Source organism: Tachysurus vachellii, chromosome 8 (assembly GCF_030014155.1).
Source record: "Tachysurus vachellii isolate PV-2020 chromosome 8, HZAU_Pvac_v1, whole genome shotgun sequence".
Taxonomy (NCBI): domain Eukaryota; kingdom Metazoa; phylum Chordata; class Actinopteri; order Siluriformes; family Bagridae; genus Tachysurus; species Tachysurus vachellii.
In genome coordinates, this window is record NC_083467.1 from 15410620 (window position 1) to 15437196 (window position 26577).

General features: G+C 37.5%; 2 protein-coding genes across 7 annotated transcripts in view; both read left to right on the forward strand.

Annotated features, from left to right (window-relative positions):
- The window catches only part of kalrna (kalirin RhoGEF kinase a), a 150850-nt gene extending 131096 nt beyond the window's left edge, over positions 1-19754 (forward strand). The window contains exons 36-60 of one of the 2 annotated variants that reach the window (XM_060876506.1): positions 421-558; positions 1856-1951; positions 2319-2434; positions 2523-2589; positions 2788-2891; positions 3588-3657; positions 3763-3849; positions 3952-4044; positions 4143-4193; positions 4813-4890; positions 5537-5722; positions 6968-7139; positions 7341-7555; positions 8256-8509; positions 10072-10207; positions 10648-10710; positions 11455-11482; positions 11668-11830; positions 12609-12730; positions 12871-13002; positions 13556-13720; positions 13801-13879; positions 13985-14185; positions 15751-15889; positions 17515-19754. In XM_060876506.1, coding sequence (XP_060732489.1) covers positions 421-558; positions 1856-1951; positions 2319-2434; positions 2523-2589; positions 2788-2891; positions 3588-3657; positions 3763-3849; positions 3952-4044; positions 4143-4193; positions 4813-4890; positions 5537-5722; positions 6968-7139; positions 7341-7555; positions 8256-8509; positions 10072-10207; positions 10648-10710; positions 11455-11482; positions 11668-11830; positions 12609-12730; positions 12871-13002; positions 13556-13720; positions 13801-13879; positions 13985-14185; positions 15751-15889; positions 17515-18060 — 3501 coding nt within the window. In that variant the 3' untranslated portion in view covers positions 18061-19754. Of the gene's footprint in view, positions 1-420; positions 559-1855; positions 1952-2318; positions 2435-2522; positions 2590-2787; positions 2892-3587; positions 3658-3762; positions 3850-3951; positions 4045-4142; positions 4194-4812; positions 4891-5536; positions 5723-6967; positions 7140-7340; positions 7556-8255; positions 9386-10071; positions 10208-10647; positions 10711-11454; positions 11483-11667; positions 11831-12608; positions 12731-12870; positions 13003-13555; positions 13721-13800; positions 13880-13984; positions 14186-15750; positions 15890-17514 lie in introns of those variants that run through there. The other variant, XM_060876505.1, reaches the window with a different exon arrangement.
- Positions 19755-23762: 4008 nt separating this feature from the next.
- Positions 23763-26577, forward strand: part of ubr3 (ubiquitin protein ligase E3 component n-recognin 3) — a 36173-nt gene continuing 33358 nt past the window's right edge. For 2 of the 5 annotated variants that reach the window (XM_060876507.1, XM_060876508.1), the window contains exons 1-2: positions 23765-24332; positions 26412-26551. In XM_060876507.1, coding sequence (XP_060732490.1) covers positions 23902-24332; positions 26412-26551 — 571 coding nt within the window. In that variant the 5' untranslated portion in view covers positions 23765-23901. Of the gene's footprint in view, positions 24333-26411; positions 26552-26577 lie in introns of all 5 variants that reach the window. The other 3 variants (XM_060876511.1, XM_060876512.1, XM_060876510.1) reach the window with 2 other exon arrangements.

The window sequence follows — 26577 nt, forward strand, 5'->3', positions numbered from 1 at the left end:
AGCATTTATAAATGGTGATGCACTCGCTCTGTTGATTATTGTTCTAATAACAAGGTTTGTAGCAGCAAAATCTCCTTAACGAAAGAATAGAATTAATGAGGAAGTGAATTTAGCAACCTGATCTGGTGAAGGTGTCACAGTGGCTTTACAATGCCTGCAACAAATCATATTATCAAATTATAGCGCTGCGAAAACAAAATGTAAAAGAAAAACCCTGAACATTTGGGGAATTTATTATGTCAGCTCTGAAACTGAATACCACAACATATGAGTGTGGGTCATTTAAGAACAGCTTCTTATTTAGAGTGATAATCTTACAAGCATTAAAATCCAAATGGAAGGGAAGGTTTACACGGTTAAAGAAGCTGCTCGTGTCTCAATAAGTATCGTTTTAACATATTTCACATTCCTGTCTTGCAGAGGATAAGGAAAGATGGAGCGCTCTCTAAGTCATCAGGAATGCAGAGTGGAGGAGAGGAGGAACCGGAGGATGACTCTCATACTCCACTCCCTCCACCCATGGAGATCATCAAAGACCCCTCCACTCAGGAAGAGAAGGTATACACACAAACACACACACACACACACGCTCTCTGGGTTTACACTCTTAACAGACAAGATATGTCATAGGTATATGATATTGGTATGGAGGCTGAAGTTTTAAGTCAGGAGGTACATCATGGGTGATTAGTAACATTCAGCACTGATAGGTCATAGATGACAGGGATTCATAAACACATACAGTACTTATTAATTCATAAATGTCACACAGTATCAGTTCATAAAGAGGTCTCACTTATAACTGCAACCCTGACACACACAAACACACACACAAACACAAAATGACTTTGAGATTTATTTCTTTAATGACACATACACACACAGCTAATTTCAGTCTATGCTTCTTCATTGGAAGTATAGTACTTGGTTTTACTTACAGCACACACACACACGCACACAAACACAATGTAGCTGTAATGTTGAAATGCTATAAGATCACTCCCTAGCTTACACTCCCTTAACCACCAAGACGGTCTACATTGTTTTTGCCCATTCAGATTAAAGTATTACTTCACAAAGTTGTGAAACATAAACACACCCTAGGATTTGTGGTCTGCCCTGTTTGAGGAGGAATTTACTGGAAGAATATGTTTTTCTTTGTCCTGCCTGTTTATGTATAAACGTATAATCTGATACTGGTATTGTGCGGCATTAATCTGCCACTGTTTATGTACAGTTAGCAACACACTGGAACAAAATGTACATTAGTATTATGACTCACAAACTGGTCTTAATGATTTCTTTCCTCCTACGTCCTAAGTGTGCTTCTTTAAGAATCGTTTGGTGAGGGAACTTCAAGACTTTAGTACTACAAGGTTCTATTTGGGGGAAAAGCCATTTTAAGAATATGCGGCATCAAAACTCGGGCATTCCCGCTAGCAAACTCTGTACTGAAATGCATTTACAAATACTCTTGCAGATTTACATTTAAATTTCATTATCAAATTTCCTGAAAGTAAAATAACCCTGAAAAATCATGTTCACGTTCATCCTGGATGATGAAGGGCTGGCCGACAGACACTTACAGTATAGAAATAAGTTTACTTGTGAGTGTGGAGATAGAATTGTGTCAATTAACCACAGAAATTAAGGAACAACAAAATCACAGGAGAATAAAATATATTCAGGTTTGATTTTTTGACCAAAAACCCAAATAGAACCTTATAATACTGAGGTCAGCACTTATTGAGGTCACTAATATCCTTTTCTCTTTATGCCCCTTTCTGTTCTTTCCTTTATCTCCCTTCCCGCTTCCTCGCTAATGCATCTTAACTCGTTTGCTGCTGATTTGCAGTCCTCTGCTTTGCTTGCATCGCGGCAGGGATCCACCGAGGTCCCGAGTGCCGCAGAGCTAGTCAGTGCTATAGAGAAACTTGTGAAAACTAAGATGGTAAGTCTGTGGTGTGTGTAAAGTGTGTGTTAACTGTAAAGCACAAAAAGCTGACACTTCATGTTCATTCACGATTTCTAGCTTCATTGTCTTTTTTTCTCTTTGTGTTCCTTCTTGGTGTTTTTCCTAGCGTTCTTTGTGTTTGTGCTGTGTGTGTGTTCCATTTGCTTGCTGAGAATTTTAATCCCACAGCGTTTATTTTAAGCATAGATTTCTTTTTTGTTTTATAATAAACATTCATCATCACGTTAGATTGGAAACGTGTTCACCAGTCAGGCGTTTCTGTGTCTCCATTCTCCCAGGTGGTTAATGTTGTATTTTGTATAAGAGCTGAGCCTGTTGTGCTTTGTGTGTTCTGATGTTGTAGACTCTTGAAGGAGGAACATACACTGGTTTCAGCTCGGTAAACCCAGTAGAGCAGAGCCCGGCCCAGCCGAGGAATCCCGAGCTCGAGCAGAAGGCCAAAGCGCTACGTGGACGCATGTGAGTCACGGTGTTCTCCTTGCTCTTTAAATGTAACAAGCATCCGAACATGTTTATGCAGCCTAACATGAATTGCTTGCTGTTATAGGTTTGTCCTGAATGAGCTGATACAGACAGAGAAGGATTATGTCAAAGATTTAGGAATCGTAGTAGAGGTGAGGAAACGTAACAGACAACCAAGATCAAAACAGGTCACAAGGTTTCATAAGCAACCCTGAAATAATTGGCTGTAATCAAAGGTTTTTTGCATGAATGAAAGATAAGATTATAATCAATAACCGATCACTACCGAATACAGTATGCCGATCGACTGCTTGCTCTGACTGGTTTATAATGGGCCATTTTATTAACAGGGATTCATGAAGAAGATAGAAGAGAAAGGAGTCCCTGAAGACATGAAAGGAAAGGACAAAATTGTCTTTGGAAATATTCACCAAATCTATGACTGGCACAGAGAGTGAGTGTGTCTACTTGTTCTTTGTTTATTTTTTATTCTGTTTTAATCTCTTTGTGCTTAATGTACGATATACACAGTGCAATATATAGTTATATTGTTCATATAATAATATTTATTTTCTAGGTTGGCCCAAAAGTGTATATATATACACAGGAAAATTAACATTAAAAATGTAAATTTGATATGTAAGATTCATTTTGTTTAAAGCAAAATGTAAATTTATTTATAAATTATCCTCTACAATCTTCTCTGTCACTCATCATGAACTCTTAATCACATGTCCATTACAACCTTGTGCCAGCTTCCTGATCCAGCCATGAGAATGATTTCAATATGTTCTTATTGTGTCAGGCTTTTTTTAATGGATACCTAGAAAAAAGTAAACAGTTCTGTAAACAGTCTCGCGCTCTCTCTCTCGCACTCTCTCTCTCTCTCTCTCTCTCACACACACACACACACACACACACACACACACACGTGTTTAAAAATTAAGCATATGTCTCCTATGTTTTCTATTATGCAAAAAATATCCCTTTTAACATGTTTGTGCTTCCATATTATAGTAATGACTACTTTACTGTTGGTGCTTTTACCTTTTAATCTTTTTATTTTCTGTTTACCGTGTAAACTCTCATGTCACATTAAACCTAAATCTAATGGATTTACTAGTGAAATTTATTTGGTTTATTTTCACAGATTCTTTGTGGGGGAACTGGAAAAATGTCTCGATGACCATGAAAAACTGCCAGAGCTCTTTATTAAACATGTATGTGAGGCTCAGAGAGCACTTCCTAATGATCTCGTTGTGTTTTTGCTCTCTGAATGCGTTGGCATGGGAAAGTGAGTCTGACTTCTGTGCATTTGTACACAGGAGCGAAGGCTGCACATGTATGTTGTTTACTGCCAGAACAAACCCAAGTCAGAATTCATCGTGGCTGAATATGACTCGTACTTTGAAGTAAGCTGCGTTTCTTTCTTGGTTATTTTTAGCTATGACTAATTATTAAAAACAACATGCACAATCCAAATGTTGCATTTTCTTATTGTTCGTCATATTCAGGCGGTTCAACAAGAAGTGAACTCCAGACTGAGTATCAGTGATTTTCTCATCAAGCCCATTCAACGAATTACAAAATATCAGCTGTTGTTAAAGGTAAAGTTCTGAGATTTTGAATAAGCTTGGGGAGTTCTCTGAGGAGTTTAATACTAATTCAGAAAGCACGGCTTAAACACAATGTCTTTATACTTTAGGACTTTCTGAAATACAGTACTAAGGCAGGGATGGACTGTCAGGATATCGAGGTGAGATGTTTTTGCGATTTATACCACTGTGCCATTGAATTCTTGAATCTGATTGGTGTACTGACTGAGAGGTGTATTCATTCTCTGGAACAGCAGGTCTGACAGATGACGGATATAATTCACATAACAGGACACCATGATTGATTCTGTGCTCGCACACAGCACTCCATATAATATCAAGCTTATTAAAAATGGGTTTAGAAACTTTACTATTTTACAAACATCTCTGTAAATCCTTTGTAAAAGTCAACCGGTTTTCCATCAAAGGAAATTTTTCTGGACATAGAACATCGTGGTCACTTTATAACTAAGTTTTTTTTTGTTTTTTTGTTTTTTTTATATAAACTTGGAGAGATTTAAAAGAAAAAACAGGCTAGCAATTAAATGCCAGTTTATAGCATGCTCTAACTTGTCTTGCAGATGTTCCACATAAAATGTAAAATTCTAAATTCTAAAGATGTGTAATTGAAATAAGAAATTCTAATGGGATGCGTTGTATCCGTTACATTGATTAACATTATAGTCTCTTTTATTCTTAAGCAGAATTTATTTGTTCCTATTTGTTTTTGTTCCTGTTATTTAGTCAGTAATCACCTGTTTTCGATCCTCTTTTTTATAGAAAGCTGTTGACCTGATGTCCCAGGTCCCTAAACTCTGCAATGACATGATGAACCTTGGGAGACTACAAGGTTTTGAGGTACATACATCACCATCTCACCATTCTGCTGGCCATTTATTTTTGCAGGACATGTAAACGACTGCTATCATGCTGTTGCTCAGTTGCATTCTGTCTGTGTGCCACAAGGAAAAACTCTCATCTGCTGTGTCATCTGTATCATATTTCATATTATTAGCTGTGAAATGTGAAAGTAGACAGGAGCTGCTTTTTACTGAGAGCACTGTTTGTGTCATTTGGTTTCAGCTTTGGAAAAAAGCAATAAGTGCATTGTCTCCACAGCTGACAGAATTATGTATAGATTATATCTCATAGTGACCTTTAGCCTTTTGACAGATGGTTTTGTCCATTATGTAACACAGAGAGAGAGAGGGAGACAGACAGAGAGAGCGAGAGAGAGGGAGACAGAGATGAATGTAAAGAAAAAAAGCATGTGAGAAAGGTTGACCTGTTTATATAGCAGTGCTGACACACAGTTTCAGTGTAATAGTCATGTGATGACAGACTGGCACATTTACACACACTCACAATCAACATTTATTCAGTATGAAGCATGTGTTCTTACAGGACATCTATGTACACTATTGTATAAAAATAGCAAAACCATACTAAAAAAAGATACAGCTTAATAACATGGTGCGTGTGTGTGTGCGCTTGTGTGTTTTAGGGAAAGCTGACGAGTCAGGGTAAACTCTTACAGCAGGAGACGTTCTTTGTGACTGAGCAGGACTCAGGTGTTCTGTCTCGCAGCAAAGAGCGCAGAGTTTTCCTCTTCGAGCAGATCGTCATCTTCAGTGAACTTCTGCGTAAAGGTTCTTCAACACCTGGTTATCAGTTCAAAAAGAGCATCAAGGTAAACGGCAAAGAATGTAGTGTTTTAACACTGTTCCATTATTGATTCTGCGCAATGTTCACAAAACACTTTAAAGCATAAAGTTTATAACAGGCAAGCAGGAGACACTGTTAATTCATTAGAAGTAGTAAATAGTACACTCTAGTTTGTTTGGGTTTTTTTCCTGATTTTACTGCTAAAATGCTCTTATTGAGGGCTGAAAAATATAAGAAATCAACATCAGTTAAAAATCTCACTCATTTTTATATTGTACCATTATTAGCTTGGTGATGTTGTTTACAGGTGCAAATCACACACCATTTTAAAAAACAAAACAAAAAAAAAAAAACCTTTGGTCATGATTTTAGATCCTAGGAATGAAGACATTTCAGTGTGTGTGATCTCAGCTATGATGCTCGTCTAAAAGTCCACCAATGGAAGAACTGCACAGGATGAGGCAGAACTCACAAAGACAGATGAATATACAGTAGAGCAATGGTGAAATGTAAATAAAAACATGCTAACAAAGAGAAAAATATCCTTAAACTCACTCTGATGAATCGTTTTGCTTACATGGCCCCGTTTTGTGTGTGAACACCGAAGTAATAATCCGCTGAAATTGTACAGTGTGTAAGCACAGATGGATCTGGAATAGATCACTGATCTGTGAGATGTTATGCATAATACATTAAATGCCTTCTCCACACCACACCTATTGTACTGTCTGCTAATTTCTTTAGCTTGCTTTCTCCTTTCTCACAGGCTTGTTCTGCTGTGTAGCCTTTGAATTGAAAAAGGTGTTCAAATCAATAGTCTTGTTAAATGTAATTCAGGTTCAAAGTTGTCTTTTAATTCTTTTGTTATTCCATGTAGGCTGACAGTTAACTGACCTAGTTATCTTTTTTGTTCATGTCGGAAGTATAAGACTTTCATGTTATTTTATGATGACGGTATCTGTCAGAATGAACCGCACACTGATTACACTGATTGATGAAATATTTTGACTTTCATAGCAATATAAAGGTATATCTTATCTTATCTTAATATGGTAATTACTGTAGTTTACTTTGCTAAAAATCTTCTCTGCTTCTGCATATCAGTCTTTTTGTGAATAGATTTTTAAGGAGAATCTGTTAGCTTAGCACTTTGTAGTGCAACTTCTCTGAACTTGTAGGGAAGATTTATTGCGGATATGGAAGATTTATTGCGGATATGGAAACTAATTTGCTCAATACAGTAGTAATAGTGTGTGTGTGTGTCTCCTAGGTTAGCTATCTGGGTCTGGAGGAACATGCGGATAGCGACCCTTGTAAATTTGTGCTGTCGTGCCGTGGCTCATCTGAGCGGTTCACCCTGCAGGCAGCAAACACAGACATTAAGCAGGTCTGGGTGCAGCACATCACTGAACTCCTGGATGCTCAGAGCAACTTCCTGTCAGGTGAAGATGCCCTCACACATCAATTGCTTTGTTTTAACAGCCTGATATTACAGGACCATTTACTTGGAATCGTCTGGCGTGTTGCTGGCAACTATGGGAAAGCACTTTCTGATCGTTATTTATGGGTTATAGTGATTTATTTGTATCTTCTGCTTTTATCTCTTCTACATGTTAGAATGCTATTTGATTTATTGTCCACAGCTCTTCAGTCTCCTATTGAGTATCAGAAGGAGAAGGGCAGCTCTCACTCACTCACACGGAACTCGGGAAGCAGCAGACCCAGCTCCACCGTTTCAATCAGCTCGGAAAAATCTGCCCTTTCAGGACGCAGCTCCACCCCAGTGAAACTCCCTACCTCCAACGGCAACACCTGCTTCGAGCCCCACAAGCACTCTGACAGATATGAAGGCTCCAAGGTGAATATGGATTTCCTCACAAATTTGCTCACACATTTTGAAATTGAATGACAAGCTCTTTATAGATATACTTGTTATTTCTAATTAAACATAAGCAGCTTGGTTAATGTGACTGACACAAGCAGAACTGAGAGCTGTGTTGCTTCATAAATAGGATATTATTAGCTGTTTACTGGCCCAGTTTGCTGAAGCTCCACAGGGGGTCTGGGACAGTGTTTGATGTTTTTATAAGAACAAATACTGATGTGTGAGTCTATATCTACTAGAAACAAGAGCTACTGCTTAGACTAGGCGAATCTTAGTAGATATTTGTACTATAGTATGTAAATATAATTATTCAAGAGATTTAAAATTGTTCTGGTCTGCCATAATACAAATATACATTAAGATATTTCACAGTGCATTTTGTATGTTTTTTTTTCCCCTCTCTCTCTCTCTCTCTCTCTCGCTTTATTTTTTTTTCAATATGCCCTGTATCTCTTTCACTTATACTCTGCTATCTTATATTCTTTGCTATTTTTCCCATTTCTCTGGTCTCTGTATCTGTGCTTCATCTTGCTTTTTCATCTCTTTGTTTTCTGTCTCTACAATATCACTGTATCACACTATCTTCCTTCTTCTGCGCTCTCTCTCTCTCTCTCTCTCTCTCTCTCTCTCTCTGCTCTGCTCTGCTCTGCTCACTCTCTCATCCTCACTCTAGCATGATGGACTTGGCTGTAATGGCATGTCCTCCTCCATGATGGTGACTCAGGACTATAGCGCACTGAAGGAGAATGAGATCTGCGTCACACATGGTGAGATGGTACAGGTGCTGGCCACCAATCAGCAGAACATGTTCCTGGTGTACCGGCCTGCCAACAGCCAATCCCCTGCTGCTGAGGGCTGGGTGCCTGGCAATATCCTCGGCCCTCCCCCTAAAACCATCATAGATACTGCTGCTCATTCCAGCATCAAGTAAGTGGCAATCAACACTAACTGGAACTCTGATTGGATGATTAAACCAAGACTCCACTCCCTGTGTTTCAAAACCCCTCCCTTTTTGTTGGAACTAACCTGGATGTGTTGGACCTTTTTGCCATGGAGAGATGTTTAAGTTTCTTCTTTTTTTTTTTTTTTTTTTGGTGATCATGTAAAAACTGATTTACTGAATGAACTACACAAACTCCTTTCTTCGGTTTAGACTGAAGAGGTTCAAGGAATCTTACATCAGTGTGGAAACTGACACGTCTGGACTCTTATTTCTGTTTCTAACACTACATTTTTGTTGTTTCTTTGTTTTGTTTTTTTTGTTTGTTTTTTGCTGTGTGTTTTATATGTTTCAAAGATTCAAAAATAGGCTATCTGATGGACTTTGAATAATTTCTCCTGATGGAGAATATTTCTGTTATTGTCTATGGCAATTTTGTAAAGATTGTTATTTTAATCTAATTTTTTTCAAATGTTAAGTTCAATTTTATTTCTTTTTTGTCCTTAATCAAATATGTTGGTTATTTACTGTAAATACTTTTTGTTGTTTACTCTTTTCAGTACATTCCTGTAAAAAAGTCTTTTGCACTATTTAAGAGAAACCATATAAAAAAAAAAAAAAAGTCAGGTTGGTGCAATACTATGATAGTCACAATGTTCAGCATTGTAGTTCAAGAATAGTTTTAACTGTATTATTTTAAATATGTAAAATAAAAATTTGACATGAGCATGAACTAAGATGATTTTGCTTTTTGTAGTGAATGAATAACAGTAAGCGTATTCACTTCATACTGCTGAAAAGTCTGTATACATTCAATACTGCTCTTAAGGTGCAAAAGTAATCTCTTTTCAACATTAAGTAAATTAAGACCCTATATATTCCAGTATATTAGGTCAAAATAGGACTTGTGTACTTTTTATTTTTAATTTATTCATTTTAGTTTTTTATTATTTAATCCTGTAGTGTGTAGTTTACTTAATTTTGCGTTTGTACTAACCACACTAGTCCTTGACAGTTCATGTTTGTGTGTGATGCAGCATTTGGCCTCACTTTTGTCTGACGAGCATCTTGGCCAGAGTGAATTGTATTTGCATGGGTTTATGAGGAATATGCTGCTTCTTCACAAACTGTCTATCCACCATGGTGTAAGAAAACGACAGTTTTAGTATTGATTTAGTAACTTATTGTTACTAAATTAGTATCTTAACTAGTATTGATTTAGAAAGTTACTACATAAAACGTGTTGTTTTATGTCTTACATATATATATATATATATATATATATATATATATATATATATATATATATATATATATATATATATATATATATATATATATATATAATGTGTGTGTGTGTGTATGTATGTATGTATGTGTACATGTGTGTGTATATATATACATATACACACACACACATATATACTGTGTGTATTTGTCATTCCTTCTGTTCCTTCTGTTTGTTGTATTAGAATTCATATATACCTTTCCCCTATCTCCTTAATGTAATAAGCTTAAGCTTTGACTGGGTCATGTTTCAATATAACAGGAAGTCTCTTTCATGGAACATGCTCCGTGCCCGCAAGCGTGCTGAGAAGGACAGTGGTGCGGGAAAAGTTGACTCAAAGCTTGAGAATGGACTACGTAAACCTAAGGACATTCTCAGCAGCAAGGTCACTGTAAAAGTGAGTAGGACGGTGTGTTTGTGCTGCTTTGCTACCGGTGCAGCACTGCCTGAATCCCTGAAAGGGTTCATGCATGGCAGTCACTTGCACATAAAATGGTATGAGTTTAGTCTCTACCAAGAGTTAGCACTTTAAATGGAATTGTTCTAAAAAAATTTATTTTGAAATTATTATTAAAATTGGATTTTTGTGCCATTTGTACTTTACTTTCTTTATAACTGCTGATGTCTTAATATTTGAAAAAGGATTTGCTTTTTCCTTACACAGGTCTAGTATTTTGATACAACCAACAAAAAACTCACGTTTATTCATAAAAAATACTAATTACCAGAGAAAGAAAGGTTCTCCAGCATTTTTAATAAACTATAGGCAGTATATCCAGTGAGAAACATTGCTGAGATTTCTAACATCGCTTTCTCTCTCTCCAACCTGTACGACAGGAGTCTCACAGCTCCGAGGAATCAGAATGTGAGGACGAACTAGACCCCAAAACTAGCATGGAGGTAGAGCCATCACCGTGCATGCTGCCCTAGATTTAGCCTGTGTTTTATTATTAGGAGAAAATAATACTGTTTAATATATGAGGATAAACATATTTTAAAAAAAGTATGAGAATTAAAAACCTCCATTCATTACAGCATGACCGCAAAAGAGTAAGACATAAGCACACTATGTATTGATCATTGGTGTCATTTATCATCAAAGCACTTGGAGTATTGTGAGTTAACTGTGTGGTGTGTTGGGAAAATCCATCAGATGCCTCTGGGGATGAATTCTGCCAAAATAAAAAAAAATTGGGGGATTCTGCCTATAATATATACATGGAGAATACGTTTACAGATTGGAGCCAGTTTATCTAACACTGTCTTTAACAATAAGCCTAATAACCAACTAGCAAAAGCGTAATTGTTAGTTTATAATCAGATTCCAGCTTTAAAATGTGGTAAATTTACTTGTGACTGTCCAATATGCAAACGAGTGACATGTTTCAGTTCTAATAAGAGACATGTTTTACTATATATAGTAGACAATGTCAGCCTTGTGACCACACACACACAAACGCTTTGGTGTGGTGTGATGTGTGTAAACTCCACATGAACAGATTACACCGGTTCGCAGATGTGTTTTGCTCCTACTGTTTCTCTCACCTTGAGCAGTTTTACTGTGTGATTGTTCACTGTCACTTTGTGGAGATTTTCATAGGTCAATTATTACAGCAGCTTGACCTTTGTTTTTGTACTTCACAGTTGTTGAATCCCAGTTTCATTCAAGAAGGTAAGGTGTGCTTGAACTCTATGACTGTATATGCATTGTCCGAATATTTTGTTGAAATTAGTATGCTTCTGGAAGCATGTGATCAGGTTGTGTGTTTAAAATATGCACTACGTTCTGAAATAGTCAGCTTTGAGAATATGTGTACTCATTCATGTTATACCTCCTCTTCTGTATATGTTGTGAAGTTGCTCCTGAGTTTCTGATCCCTCTGGCGGATGTGACTTGTGCTCTGGGAGAAACTGTTGTGTTGTGTTGTAAAGTTTGTGGTCGCCCAAAGCCCACTATCGCACTGAAGGGTCCAGATCAGAGCCTAGTAGTGAACAACAACCGCTTTACCATCAACATCCGGTAAATACAGTTTATTACAGTTATACAGTTAATGCTCCACAAATCCTGTATAACTTTGTGTTTTTGTATGTGTTTATATACAAGTAATATTATATATATCATTTTTAAATTTTTTTATATACAATATATTTTTTATTTCCTATATAATTTTACTTATACGTGTGTGTGTGTGTATATATATATATATATATATATATATATATATATATATATATATATATATATATATATATATATATATATATAAATAATTTTACTTTTACTACTTTTTCATAATTACTGTATTATAAACGGTGTCATAATTACGGCAAAACAGGAGAAAATAAAAATTAAAAAAATGAAAAAATGTAACTTAATATGTAACTTAATGTTCTCTTTGATTTAGATTTATTTCTACTATAACACGACACATCATGGTATCCTAAAAATATAAAAATATACATTAACCCTGTACTGCTGAACTTATGGGACCATATACAATACTATTGGTTCAATAAAGAGCACCATGGATTCTTTCTTCTTTTTTTTTTTTTTTTTTTTTTTTTTTTTTTAAAATAATAATTGTGCTAATTAAAGTGGTAACGACATAATGGTTAAGACATTTTCTTATATACTTATATAATACTTATATACTTATAAGTATTGTGTACTTTTGCATTCAGCATTATATGTCCTATGTTGTGTTGATCTAAACACATTTGTAATTTGTTGACTAGAAATGGTTGATGCTTTGTTTTGTCTATAATGTTTTGAATCTGTTGTGTGGTTTTTCCTCCAGGGAATCAGGTGACATTCTGTTAAAGGTCTGTAATCTGATGCCCCAGGACACTGGCATCTACACCTGCACTGCCATTAATGACCACGGCACAGCTTCATCCTCTGCCTCGATTAAAGTACAAGGTAATGCGGAACAGGGAAATGTCCAGCAAAAGAGAGTTCTTTACATTTTTTGTCTTTTGTGCTTGTTAATAAAGGACGGAGGGGGCAGGGGTACAAATCATTGTGTAATTGATGTTTTCTGTGTTTTTGCTCATGTGAAGGCGTCCCAGCAGCCCCCGCTCGACCCGTAGCCCAGGAGGCCAGCAGTACAGCAGTGATGGTGCACTGGCTTCCACCTGCTAGCCTGGGAAACTGTGCCATAACCAGTTACACTGTGGAGTACAGACAAGAGGGTAATGTCTGCACTTCTGTATGTTTTTCAATTCTTGGTGTGCATAAGGATATATATATATATATATATATATATATATATATATATATATATATATATATAATTTTTTTATCATTATATAATTTTTTTTATTATAAATATATAGAGGGAGAGAGAGAGAGATTTTTTTTGCATCCCCTTTTCACATTTTCTTATGCTTATCTTGCATAATTTCACGTTAACACGAGTTACGAGCGCACACTAGTGGTAATAGAAGGTTATTACATCCACCTTGCTAAAACGCAAATGTAGTGGAAACTGAGGCTCAACCAAAACTCTTTCTGTTATCAAGAGACTCTTGAAATACAAGACCACAAGAACAACAGCACAGCTCTGATGGTAAAATATGCGCATTGCTTTACCTGCTGTTCTGACAAAACTGCTGGGTGATAGAGGCTTCAATTTTAACAAAAGAACAATTTTTTAATCTAAATTTGGAAAGCTCAGAATAAATTGCTAGTAAATTTTTTAGGGACTGTATGTGTGTGCAAAAACTTATGCATGGTAATCTGCAGACTCCCTGGTGTGGCAGCAGTCCGTGCGCTCTACAGCTGATGTATGTGTGAAGATCGAGGATCTGATCCCAGGTGGACATTACCAGTTCAGAGTTAGAGCTAGCAACCCCTGGGGCATCAGTCCCCCTAGTGAACCCTCCAACATGGTCACTCTTCCCAGCTGTGGTTAGTGCAGCACACACATTTCTCACACATTTCTCAGACACACTACTTTCAAGGTTTCCAATAATAATATTTTGTTTAAGCTTCAACATATGATGGAACTGGAATCCAGTGGAAAGACAACTTTGAATCAGCATTTACAGAAATCTGTGAAATTGGAAGGTAAATAATTTTGATGATGATGATAGTATGTACTTGATTAATCCATTTTTTAACACCACCACCATGCACTTTCACTTATTCACTCTTGTCTTGTTTGCTTTGCAGGGGACGCTTCTCAGTGGTAAGGAAATGTCTGCACAAGGCCATGAAGAAGGAGGTAGCAGTAAAGTTTGTCAACAAGAAGATGCAGAAGAAAGAACAGGTGGCTCATGAAGCAGACCTTCTCAAACACGTGCAGCATCCTCAGCTGGTGGCTCTGACCGACACTTATGAGTCACCCACCGCTTACATACTGGTCTTGGAGCTGTAAGTCTGCCATAATTTCTATTCACATATAATAGAATAATATCTTTAGGGTGGGCTTGGTATTGTATAATAATATTTGCATTTGACTTTGTGACAGGAGTCAGCTTTATTTTTTATGAATCTCGATGTTTGTCACACATGGACATTTTCACATTAGCAGATCATGAATTTATTACAGAACAAGTTGTGAAACTGGAGCACACACACATCATGATGAGGCTTTATAGTGACTAGCTATCATTATAATATCAGCATTTTTGTATTTTTAGTATTACTTTCAGATTGTACGGAAGCGAATTGCATTCACTTGAGTAAAAAAAAATCTACTCTGTTTTTCTGAATTAACGACTTAATTTTTCAGGAAAAAAATTTTTTTTGCTCTGTTTTTCTGAATTAACGACTTACTTATCTCAAAATTATGAGAATTTTTCAGGAAAAAAAAATTTTTGCTCTGTTTTTCTGAACTAACGACTTAATGTGGATTGCATGGAAGTAAACATGTCCCGCCTTTCAAGTTTAATCAGTTGAACCAATATGGTATGCTTCACGGATATAAGATGATGCATCTGAAATGCATTCAGGCTGGCTATGTGATGACACAAGAGACAATCAGGCAATTGTTGAAAATACTGGATCTCCATGGAGTGCAACTGAGGCGCCGGAATCGTCTTCGGCGACGTCTGTATCATAATCCAGGCCCGAACTTTTTATGGCATGTTGATTCATATGATAAACTCAAACCATATGGGATCTGCATGAATGGTGCAATCGACGGGTTTTCACGAATGGTGATACGGCTACCGTGAAGCATACCATATCGGTTCAACTGATATAGAAACACAGCAACGTCAAGCAGATCAGAATGTTCTTTTCGTCTGAACAGGCGCAAAGTCTTGAGGTGTCTGCGCAAAGTTGACGCACTAATAACAACAACATTTATATTACTTAAAGACAGCAGTATCTCCCAATGTCTCAAACCCAAAGTAAAATAAAACCGGATTAAACTTGAAAGGCGGGACATGTTTACTTCCATGCAATCCACATTAAGTCGTTAATTCAGAAAAACAGAGCAAAAAAAATTTTTTTCCTGAAAAATTATCTCATAATTTTGAGATAAGTAAGTCGTTAATTCAGAAAAACAGAGCAAAAATTTTTTTTTCCTGAAAAGTTATCTCATAATTTTGAGATAAGTAAGTCGTTAATTCAGAAAAACAGAGCAAAAAAATTTTTTTCCTGAAAAATTCTCATAATTTTGAGATAAGTAAGTCGTTAATTCAGAAAAACAGAGCAAAAAAATTTTTTCCTGAAAAATTATCTCATAATTTTGAGATAAGTAAGTCGTTAATTCAGAAAAACAGAGTAGATTTTTTTTTTACTCAAGTGAATGCAATACGCTTCCGTAAGATTGTAATGGGGATTATAATAATATAATAATTATAATATATGGAAAAATAATAGTTATAATATGGGGGGGGGAACAAATTGTAAGAAATATATATTTGTTTTTTTCCCTATATTTTAACTATATATTTAACTATATATTTGTCTTTCTTGCTCTTGTCCAGGCTGGAAGGTGGGCGCCTGCTGGATTACTTGGTGGCCCATGATGAGCTGATGGAGGAGAAGGTTGCATTCTTTATTAAAGACACAGTGGAAGCCTTAAAGCATCTGCACACCTGCAAAGTGGTTCATTTGGACCTGAAGGTGAACAAAATAAAATTCAACATGACCTTAAAATGACACCAAGCGCTGATTTGAATTCTTCACTATTTTTCTGTAGTTAAGGATAAATTAGATATTTCAGACAAGGAACATGTAGGTGCAACGTTGCACTGTAGAGCTGCCAAGAGTTGTTTTCCAGTCTAGCTGGTTAATCTAAACCAGTCAGAACAGCCACAGTCTTTATGACATATTTGGGTATTTCTCTTCTGACAGAAAGCCAGGTTTGTTCAGTAGAAATAGGTTTTGCTCATCAAGTAATAAATAAGAGAGCACCTTAACTAATCTCTTTGTCACAAAATCATTGTCAATGTCAGTGACATTTATTTAACCAGGATAACACTCATTGAGTGGGGGCACGGTGGCTTAGTGGTTAGCACGTTCGCCTCACACCTCCAGGGTCGGGGTTCGATTCCCGCCTCCGCCTTGTGTGTGTGGAGTTTGCATGTTCTCCCCGTGCCTCGGGGGTTTCCTCCGGGTACTCCGGTTTCCTCCCCCGGTCCAAAGACATGCATGGTAAGTTGATTGGCATCTCTGGAAAATTGTCCCTAGTGTGTGATTGTGTGAGTGAATGAGAGTGTGTGTGTGCCCTGCGATGGGTTGGCACTCAGTCCAGGGTGTATCCTGCCTTGATGCCCGATGACGCCTGAGATAGGCACAAGCTCCCCGTGACCCAAGGTAGTTCGGATAAGCGGTAGAAAATGAATGAATGAACACTCATTGAGATTAAATCTCTTTCACAAGTGCGTCCTGGCCGAGATGGCAGCAAAAGACACAAACAAAATTAAAGACACATAAGAGTTTAAAGTTTTTAGTTAAATTGCTGAGTTAAATTAAAGAGCAAATATAAATGCTACCTGAAAATGACATAAACGTACATGCATAGTAATGTACAAATATCCCCACAACAACTCCCAACATGACTATTCTCAAAGTTGTTTACAATTAAATTCTACCACGAAAGGGAGCACAGGAAATTTAAAGTGTTTCTGTAGGTTGGTCCATGTTGATGAAGCTTTTTCCCAGCTCAGAGCTAACACAGGGTACAAGGAGTTGAATAAATTTGCAGCCGTAACATTGCAGTGAAGGTGGGAGGACTGGAGGACTTGATGTGTACTTATTCACACAACAAACATTTTGTTCAAAACTCCAGATCTTACAAAAGTACATTTTAAACATGCAATTTAATGAAGGGAAAAAAAGGTCTTAGCTTGTTATAAAGATTACTCCACGACACAGTCGTGTAAGTTGCCGTTGTCTTAAAATGAAAGAATGTACATATTAGTTTTATACAGTAGAATTTTTGTGAGTGACACACCAGCTAGTTTTAGATGCAGAAATTTTGTCTCTTTTTTGTCAAAATGTTGTCACTTTTTTTGTTTACGTGACTGATATCTTCATGACATTCTCATGACATTTTTAGAAAAGGAGTCAACACAAAGAATGAATCATTAAACTGATTTTATTAGAATTACTTTACTACTACGTTATTGTGTAATCCGCATTTAAATAACTGCGTAAAAGCTCAACAAATGTCCTTTTTAGTTAATATGTATTAATTCTCTCTTCTCTCTTTTGTTAATTCACTAATAAACTCTTCTTTTTTACAGCCTGAAAACCTAATGGTCAACCTCCGCATGCCGGTACCGTGTGTGAAGCTGATCGACTTTGGTGATGCTGTGCAAATATCAGGGCACAGGTATGTGCACCTCCTACTGGGAAACCCTGAGTTTGCTGCTCCGGAGCTGATCCAGGGCACGCCGGTGTCTTTCTCTACAGACGTGTGGAGTGTCGGCGTGCTGGCCTACGTCATGCTGAGCGGAGTCTCGCCGTTTTTGGATGAAAGTCTGGAAGAGACTTGTGTTAATATCTGCAAACTGGACTTCTGCTTCCCTGATGAGTATTTCTGTGGTGTGAGTCATGCAGCGAAGGATTTCATCGTCTCAACTCTGAACCAGGACGCCAGGAAAAGACCAAGCTCGACGTCATGTCTGCAGCACCCGTGGGTTAGCGCTCATAGTGGAGATTATTCCAAAACTCCGCTGGATACTGCCAGATTGGCTGCTTTTATTGACAGACGCAAGCAGCTGCATGATGTCAGACCTGTCACTAATATTAAAGGCCTGGTAACTACCACTATGGGACACACCATATGATAGAGTGTGCTTTCTCAGACAAATACACACTGGAAGAGAGGGTTATGTGTTGATTAGATTAGGATAACTATAACTATATAAAATAGAATCTATTTTAGTCTATACAGACCTCTCATGCCTGTCTAAGAGGGATTCACCATTTTGGCCAGTCACATCATGAGACCACCTTAATGCTAAAATATGACACGGATTACTAGAAAACCTCTGTATGCTCTTATTAGCTAAAAGCTGACATCTTGTGGATGAAATTTAATAAAGGCATTCCTGGTGTACTTCTCAATTAAACAGTCCAGCAAATAATTAAAGAACTCAGCTTAAACTGAATTCACTGTGGGTTTACAATCCTGAATGCTAGTGAATTTAAAACAAGCTATGAAACCTAGGTCAATGTTTGAATGTACAGTAATATAGAATGCAGCTGAACACTGCTGTAATTGAAGAAGTATTTAGCATTGTTTTCTAGAAAAAGATTGTATGTAGATATAGGCAACAGATATTTTTACAAATTCAATATGAGAATAACGGGAGTATATAGTATTTAAAATGGTAGAATTTTCAGCATGACCGTTATGTAATGGTTAAAAAAAATACCATCAAACAATCAGTTTTAAGATATGTAGATCAACATTAGGTCATTGTTAAATCTTTCATAACTAAGAGGGAATATCTTTGATGCCTTTTATTATGCCTTCGGACAGAAAGTGGTGTGCCTCTTAATGTTTTCAAAATGATTCCTGCTAAATATCAAAATCTAAAATCTGGAAGTGATTATATGATTTGGTTGAATTGATCAAACTCGAAGCCTTAAACATATTTATTAAATTTTTACCATGTCTGATTAATTCAAGTGAATGTTTTCAAATGTTTTGTGTTGTACTTTTTTTTATTATTATTATTTGTAGATGTTATGTAAAGTCTGATCACTGCCCAGAACTGACGAGACAACAATTCTGTCTTAAGTAGCTGCTTTTTAAATCTTCACAGCAGCTAATTGAGAAGGAAAAACACACAAACCTCAAAATATTCTAAAATATCAAATCATAAATATAGAAAAAAAAGTAATCATTGGTCGTTATAATTAAATAGTTTCTTCAGATTGACATTTTCACATGCTGAACATTTTCAAAAGTTCCACCAAAGATCTCACAGGCTTAAGGACATCCTTAATCCTATTCATATCTTGTTGAAAATCTTAAGTGTTGAAAGTTTTGTCTTCGACTGCCAATTCCTGAATGGGGCAAATGATTAGAATCCTTAAGAAGCAAATAAGCAGGTGTACATTATTTTTTAATTACATATCACTTTCAGTTACGATAATATGTCTAACTTGGGAGAAAAGCATCACAGTTGGAAATGAAGCTACATAACAGCATGACCGGTGACTACTGGTGAATAAGGACGGACTCTTCTAAACAATGCAGGCTCAGAGTCTTACTCTCTTTACGATTCTCTTCTCTTTCATTCACAGTAAACTACATTCTGTGTGGAATGATGCTTCAATGTTTCACCTACAGCAGGCTGTAATACTGGTATATCATAGTGCTTGCTTTGATGTTTCTAAGGTTATTGCCTCCAAGATTTACTTTGAGAGTGCAGTGTTCTGAAAACTACGATAATCTGTTTTTGTTCTTTTAGTCATGTTAGAATTGTTGTACAGAGCTCAAAGTGTACAATTTACATAGAAAAATAAATGTTTAATCCGATGGGCTGTTTGTTACTGGATGTTTAATAAACTGCTTGTTTAATAAATTGTTTCCTGTGTGCTTTTGATGATCTCTTGGGCTAAGGGAGGGTGAAGGCCAGCATGTGCTTCTTATGGTGCTCATGTTACCTCACAAGATTCTCTCACTTGGTTGACTCTTGGTGTACACAAGCCTTAACTATTACTTTACTTCCTTTTGCCTGTAATATAGCAATCAACATTTTTGGTTAAGCACCTACCAACCTCTTAATTTTTCTACTCTATGATGCTACCAACATCATGCTTCATCATGGGTATGAAGGTCTTGTTTTTTTATCATTTGGTTTGGAGTAATTTAGTTGGGTCTGGACTTTTTTTCCCCCATAAAGAAGATTGATTTGCCATATGCAGGGAGTGATCAGTTGCTGCAGTGATTCTGTAGGTTTCTTGGCAGTTTTCTGGTCCATTTTGTGGAGACGTTTTATTATTGGTGCATTTTGTGCTTCATTTTCTATGCTTTTTAATGATGGCCTTTGGGGTATATTTGATGTTTTATAAATTGTTTTTGTATCCCTTTGGGAAAAAACTAAGATGTGAAAAAAGTAATCACATAGGAACAGCTGATCATGAGGATCACTTCACTGATGACCCTGATAACCAACTTACAATAAACAGTTAAGTCCTGAGCTTGGCTTACTGTACGTTTTAAGTTTCACATGTTCTCCCTATGCCCTTGTGGGTTTTCTCTGGTTTCAATCTGCTCTTCAAAAACATGCCAATAGGTGGATTAGCGACTCTACATTTCCCCTGGGTGTGAATGTGTGAATGTAGTGTCTTGTAATGGACTTGTGTCTTATCCAGGGTGTATGTCCACTGCACATCCACCACAGTGTTGGCCAGGATAAAGTATAACCGCGTTTATTATTTTTTTTTGTCACAGTTGGATCAGTGGTTCTTGTATTTGATTTGCTGTATGTCCTTCCTGGTGCAAGCTTTGCCAGTGGGAGTACTGTGGTGCCCCAGAGGCTGGTTCCCTGGCCAATAATTGAACCTGGGCTGTGAGAGCACCACTAGTCCTAGCAACAACAGTAATTAAAACATTTTTTTCTTGCTAATTTATTATTATTATTATTATTATTATTATTATTATTATTGGGTTTTATAGGTTAATAATACATAAAGGTATATGTCAGTCTTGATTTGTGTTATTACATATTGGTATTTGTTTAGCACAAAAAATGTGATTTAACTATGGTTGTAATCACTCATACGTTTTAGATAGAACGATAAATATATATACTTTATTGATGCATCGAGGAAATCCCATTGTTCCCAGCAGCATGGTCAGTAACTATATAAATAAATGATGATGATGGTGGTGGTGGTGGCGCCGCACATGGCAGCCGTTTTAGTGTTTTTGTTACTTTTTCCTGTTTTTTATTTTATTTTATCAAATACTAATAGTTTTACCAGGGGTGAACTGCTGAATATTCTGCAGAACACAACACAAAATCTCCTACCGGTTTTTGATTATTTGGACGTTCTGTTGAACATTGTGTTTGGCGGAGCGGCGGCGCTGCTAAAACGCTCCAGGACGCGCAGACTGGGGAAGAGACCCGGTGCGCTATAGTGAAGATTAGACAGCGCGGCTTACGCCCGACGCTACCCAGCATCCATCTGGCGAATCTCGGCTCTCTATCCAACAAAACGTACGAACTCCTTTTTCTCTCCCGGACAAATAAGGATTTTTCACACTCTGCTGCTCTGTGGTCCACGGAAACCTGGCTGTACGACGCCACGCCGGACCGCGCGCCAGCTGTTCAGAGCGCATCGTGACTCAGAAGCAAAAGGGAAATCACGGGGCGGCGGGACCTGGTTCTGCATCAATGAAAGGTGGTGTACAGATAGAACAGTGATGTAAATGTGCTGTCCAGATCTAGAAGCGCACTTCATTAACTGCAAGCCGTTCTACTCGCCGCTAGAGTTCCACTCGTTCATTCTTGTGAGTGTTTATATTCCAGGCGTACTGCCAAAAACTCTCTGATCAGATTACAGGGACAGAACAACAACCGGACTCTGTTATAATAATTATTGGGGACTTTAATAAAGAAAATCTCTCACGTGAACTGCCAAAAGACAGACAGCACGTTACATGTCCCACCAGAGACAGTAATATACTGGACCATTGTTACACCACAATAAATAATGCATATCACTCAAGCCATATGGGCAGCTTTGGGTTTCTCTGATCACTGCCTGCTTCATCTTATAACAACCCACAGGCAAAAGTTTAGATCTGTTAAACCTGTAGTAAAGACTGTAAAGAGATGGACCAACGAAACAGAGCAGGTTTTACAAGCCTGTTTTGACCTTGTTTTTGAAGCTGCTGCCATTGATACACTCGACCTGATCAACTTATTACATAACCTTTAACACCTCCAGTACCCCCCTCCCCCTCTCCTGCACTCCAGATCACTGAAGATGATGTGTGCAAGGTCTTCAGAAAGAACAAAAGAAGAAAGGCACCAGGCCCAGACGGTGTGACACCAGCCTGTCTGAAAACCTGTGCTGACCAGCTGGCCCCATCTTCGCACAGATCTTCAACAGATCATTGGAGCTGTGTGAAGTCCCTGTCTGCTTCAAATGTTCAATCATCATCCCTGTCCCAAAGAAACCTAAGATAACAGGACTTAATGACTACAGAACTGTGGTGATGACGTCTGTCATCATTAAGTCGATCGAAAAACCCGTTCTGGCTTATCTGAAATACTTCACTGGACACTTACTGGATCCCATGCAGTTTGCTTATCCAGCAAACAGGTCCATGGATGATGCAGTAAACTTGGGACTGCACTATATCCTGCAACACCTGGATAAATTAGGGACTTATGTGAGGATCCTGTTTGTAGTTTGGCCTTTAACATCTGTCAGTGGCTCATCAGCTTACTGACAGATAGGCAGCAGCTAGTGAGACTAGGTAAATTCATGTCAAACAGCTGCTCCATCAACACTTTGAGGATGACACTACAGTCATCAGCCTCATCCAGGATGGAGACGAGTCTTCCTACAGACAGGATTTTAAAGAGCTGGCTGCCTGGTGCAGTCACAACAACTTGGAGCTCAATACACTCAACACAGTGGAGATGATAGTGGATTTCAGGAGAAACCCCTTTGCACTCCCCCACTCACCATCATAGACAGCACTGTGGCTGCAGTGAAGGCATTCAAGTTCCTGGGCTCTACCATTTCCCAGGACCTGAAGTCGGACACTCATATCAAGATTCAAGGATGCTTGGCCAGTTGAGGAGGTTGAACCTGCTTCAGGAGCTGCTGAAACAGTTCTACACTGCCGTCATCGAGTCTGTTCTGTGCACATCGATAACTGTCTGGTTTGGGCGCAGCCACAAAATCAGACATCAGAAGACTACAGAGAATGATTCGTACTGCTGAAAGGATTATTGGTGTTCCTCTGCCCATTCTTCAAGAACTGTATATATCCAGAGTGAGGAAAAAAAATCACTCTGGATCCCTCACATCCAAGTCAGGATGTGATTTAGTTATTTAACTGATCACTCCCTGCATAAGACAAAACAATCTGCTGTATTCTTCAGATATCTGGGCTACGGTTACCGGGGGACTAAATCAAAGCTTTTCATTATGGGGAAAATAATTCCAGACCCAACTAAATCACTTGAATTATGCTGAACAATGTGCAATAGTCCTATTATGTGCAATAGTCCCATCTCTGCATCTCATTCTATTGTATTTTATGCCATTCTTTCATCTATAGCACAACTTGTCCATGCAATTTATTCTTTTTTTTCTATTTATTTCTGTCTATTTGTATTTCCATGAATGTATTCTTTTTTTTTTAATTCTCATCTTATTTTTATTGTATGTGTTGATGTTGTCTCTGTGTACTGAATAACACTAACACATATCCCTTGTATTCTTGTTAATAAGGTTCTTTACGCTTCTGCTTCTGATTCTGTGTTTAAACACAAACAGCATGTAAACTTGCCCAGCTGATCAACCCTCTCTTATTTACTACGAGTCTGTGCTGTCAGTTGGGCAACTCGCTTCATGATATCGCGAGAAAAACCGTGAACATAGCAACAAGACAACCAAAATAAATTGTTGTGAACAGTTCTGAGTGAACGATGGCGGCGTCGCTGCTACGCCGGGACAAGAAAACTACAGCTGCTCACTTAAAGGCAGACCTCAATCGGACTGACAACAGCTCCGGGGTCCGGCAACTTCAGGAACTGCTAAATAATGTGCTCAATCCGGAGAAACCGGCGGCGGACCCCGAGGCCCTGGACTGGTGTAAATATCTTCTGGCAGGAGGCGACGGTTTCGAGGAGTTCTGCAAAACCGTCCGCTCCTACGATAACGCTACGCTGTGCGGCTTGGTCTGGACTGCTAATTTTGTAGCATATCGCTGTCGGACCTGTGGCATTTCGCCCTGTATGTCACTCTGTGCTGAGTGCTTTAACAACGGCGACCACACGGGCCATGATTTTAATATGTTTAGGAGTCAGGCTGGCGGGGCCTGCGACTGTGGAGACGGTAATGTCATGCGAGAAAGTGGGTAAGTTCATTTGCTTGATAGCTACAAGCTAGCTTGTCCTGCTATCCATATTTAGTCATTAGCTAGATGAGGTAACATCACTAGCCACTCGTGTGAGCTGTCTGTCTTGTATTTGGTTGTATTATTGTACTCAAATGAATGCATGTCATGCGCACCGGAATGCGGAATAAAATGAATAACAGCCTGACTTGACTAGCAATGCTATGTAGTTGTGCTACATCCAGGTTCTTAGCACGGTAACACAGCTAGCTTAGCGTAGCTTAGCTTAGCTTAGTTTAGCTTAGCTTAGCTGCACGCCTTAACTGAGTGTCAGGGGTTTATTTTTAACCCCAGAGCACCACACTGTTATTGCCTTTTCCCCCTCACGTTTATTTGCATTCAAAAATATTTAAAACCCAAATAGAACAGTTTTATTTTAAAGTGTGGGCCCATTGAATGCCCCCTGTTTTGTGGAGTTAAGTGCTTTACTGTGTGTGGTCTTTTTATCCGTAGGTGTTCTTGATAACTAATAATAAAAAAATAAACATTAAAAAGGAGGTGGTTTTATCATGAATTATGGTACTAATTTCATTGCTCATGTCGTCAGAGTTTTTCTTATTCTATTCATGTACAAATATAGTTTAATGAGGTTGATTTCTACAAAGTTTACTATAGAAAAGTGTAAACAAGACATTAAAACACACTTCAGTAAGTACAACACATTAAATGTAATGCAGTACCACTATAACAAAGTGACAGGAAAGTCTTATCTCTACTCCTAAGCAGAATAAACCTTTCTTTCTTTCTTTCTTTCTTTCTTTCTTTCTTTCTTTCTTTCTTCGTGATGCTCAATGACGTAGAGCCCAGACACACCTCTATAATTGTATTATTTAATTCAGGCTCTCTTTAAGAATAAGTAGTTTGCATTTGGTATTATGGAAACATCTCGTTTTTTGTATCAGGGATGCTTTATTAATTTAATTTTTCGTTTTGATTGATCCCTTGTCAGTTTGGTGATTTAATGCACATTGGAGAAATCAAATTATATTAACAAAACCTTACATAAGAAAATTCTGCTTATTTAGTTGTTTCCCCATTAAAAACACATACAAACCTCTCTTCAGCGGAGCGGACTGGATATTTACGCTAACGTACGTGATCTCTGCTCTGATCCAGACAGGGAGAAGATTGCATTATCCTCAAAATCCCCAAACTTAAATTTTATATGCAGCGGCCACCTTCTCCAAATTATCCTAATACATAGCTCAAGGCATGTATTGAATTATTTTTCTGTGAATGCCTTGCACGCTTCCCCTTCTGCTCTCAGCTTGGTCAGGATATATTATTCTTGTTAGGTATGGACCTGGATTTCACTCCAGAGCTCTCCTTCCTTAATACCTTCTCTGAACTGTTACTGTCCTTAGAACAGTCAAATTGATTTTAAACTTTAAGGAATGACAGACATTGGGATGGATATGATTTGGGTATTAGGTCAGTTGTCTGTCAATACTATGTAAGGTCATTTTATTTTAAACAGCTAATATGTAATTAATTCGACATGACTGGAAAAATAATCAACACTCTGATTTTGACCTGCATTGAGTGATTCATTTCCAATAACAGCATGTCACAAAATGTTTTATACCCACAAAATGATTTGGATATATTTAAGATTTTTATTTTATAAATAAACATCATGCATTTTATTTGTTTTTAGAGGCATTTCATTAAACATGGCTTCACACCGTACTATTAAATATGAACTGTCTATACAAGTTCCTGTGAAAGACCTGTTACTATAGAAATACTAACATATTAGTTTTATGTTCAATTCTATCATTTTTAGTATACTACTTCTGTACTGCTATAAAGGCTAATTTTTCCAAAAAAAAAAAAGAATCAAGACCCTTTAAGGAATTTAGCAGTTCTGTGGTATAACTATAAATAACTCCTTTAGGAACAAGAACAGAACCATACATGCAATGTGAAGGATGCTTTTTTTTCTTTCCCATTTTCTTTTTCTTTTCTTAGTAATTAAAAAAAATTTTTACTTTATATTTAATGGATTCTATTGGTAAGCATGTTTATTTATCTCGGCAGGTTTTGCAGAAGGCATCGGTTAAGAACCGGCGAGAATATTCCATCAGTCCCTAGAGATCTGCTGCTCATGTCTGAGATGGTTCTTCCTCGTTTTATCATCAGCTTAATCCAGTACCTGAGGGATGGTTACACAGAGTCAGGTGAGGCACATTAGTCAAATTCCTGC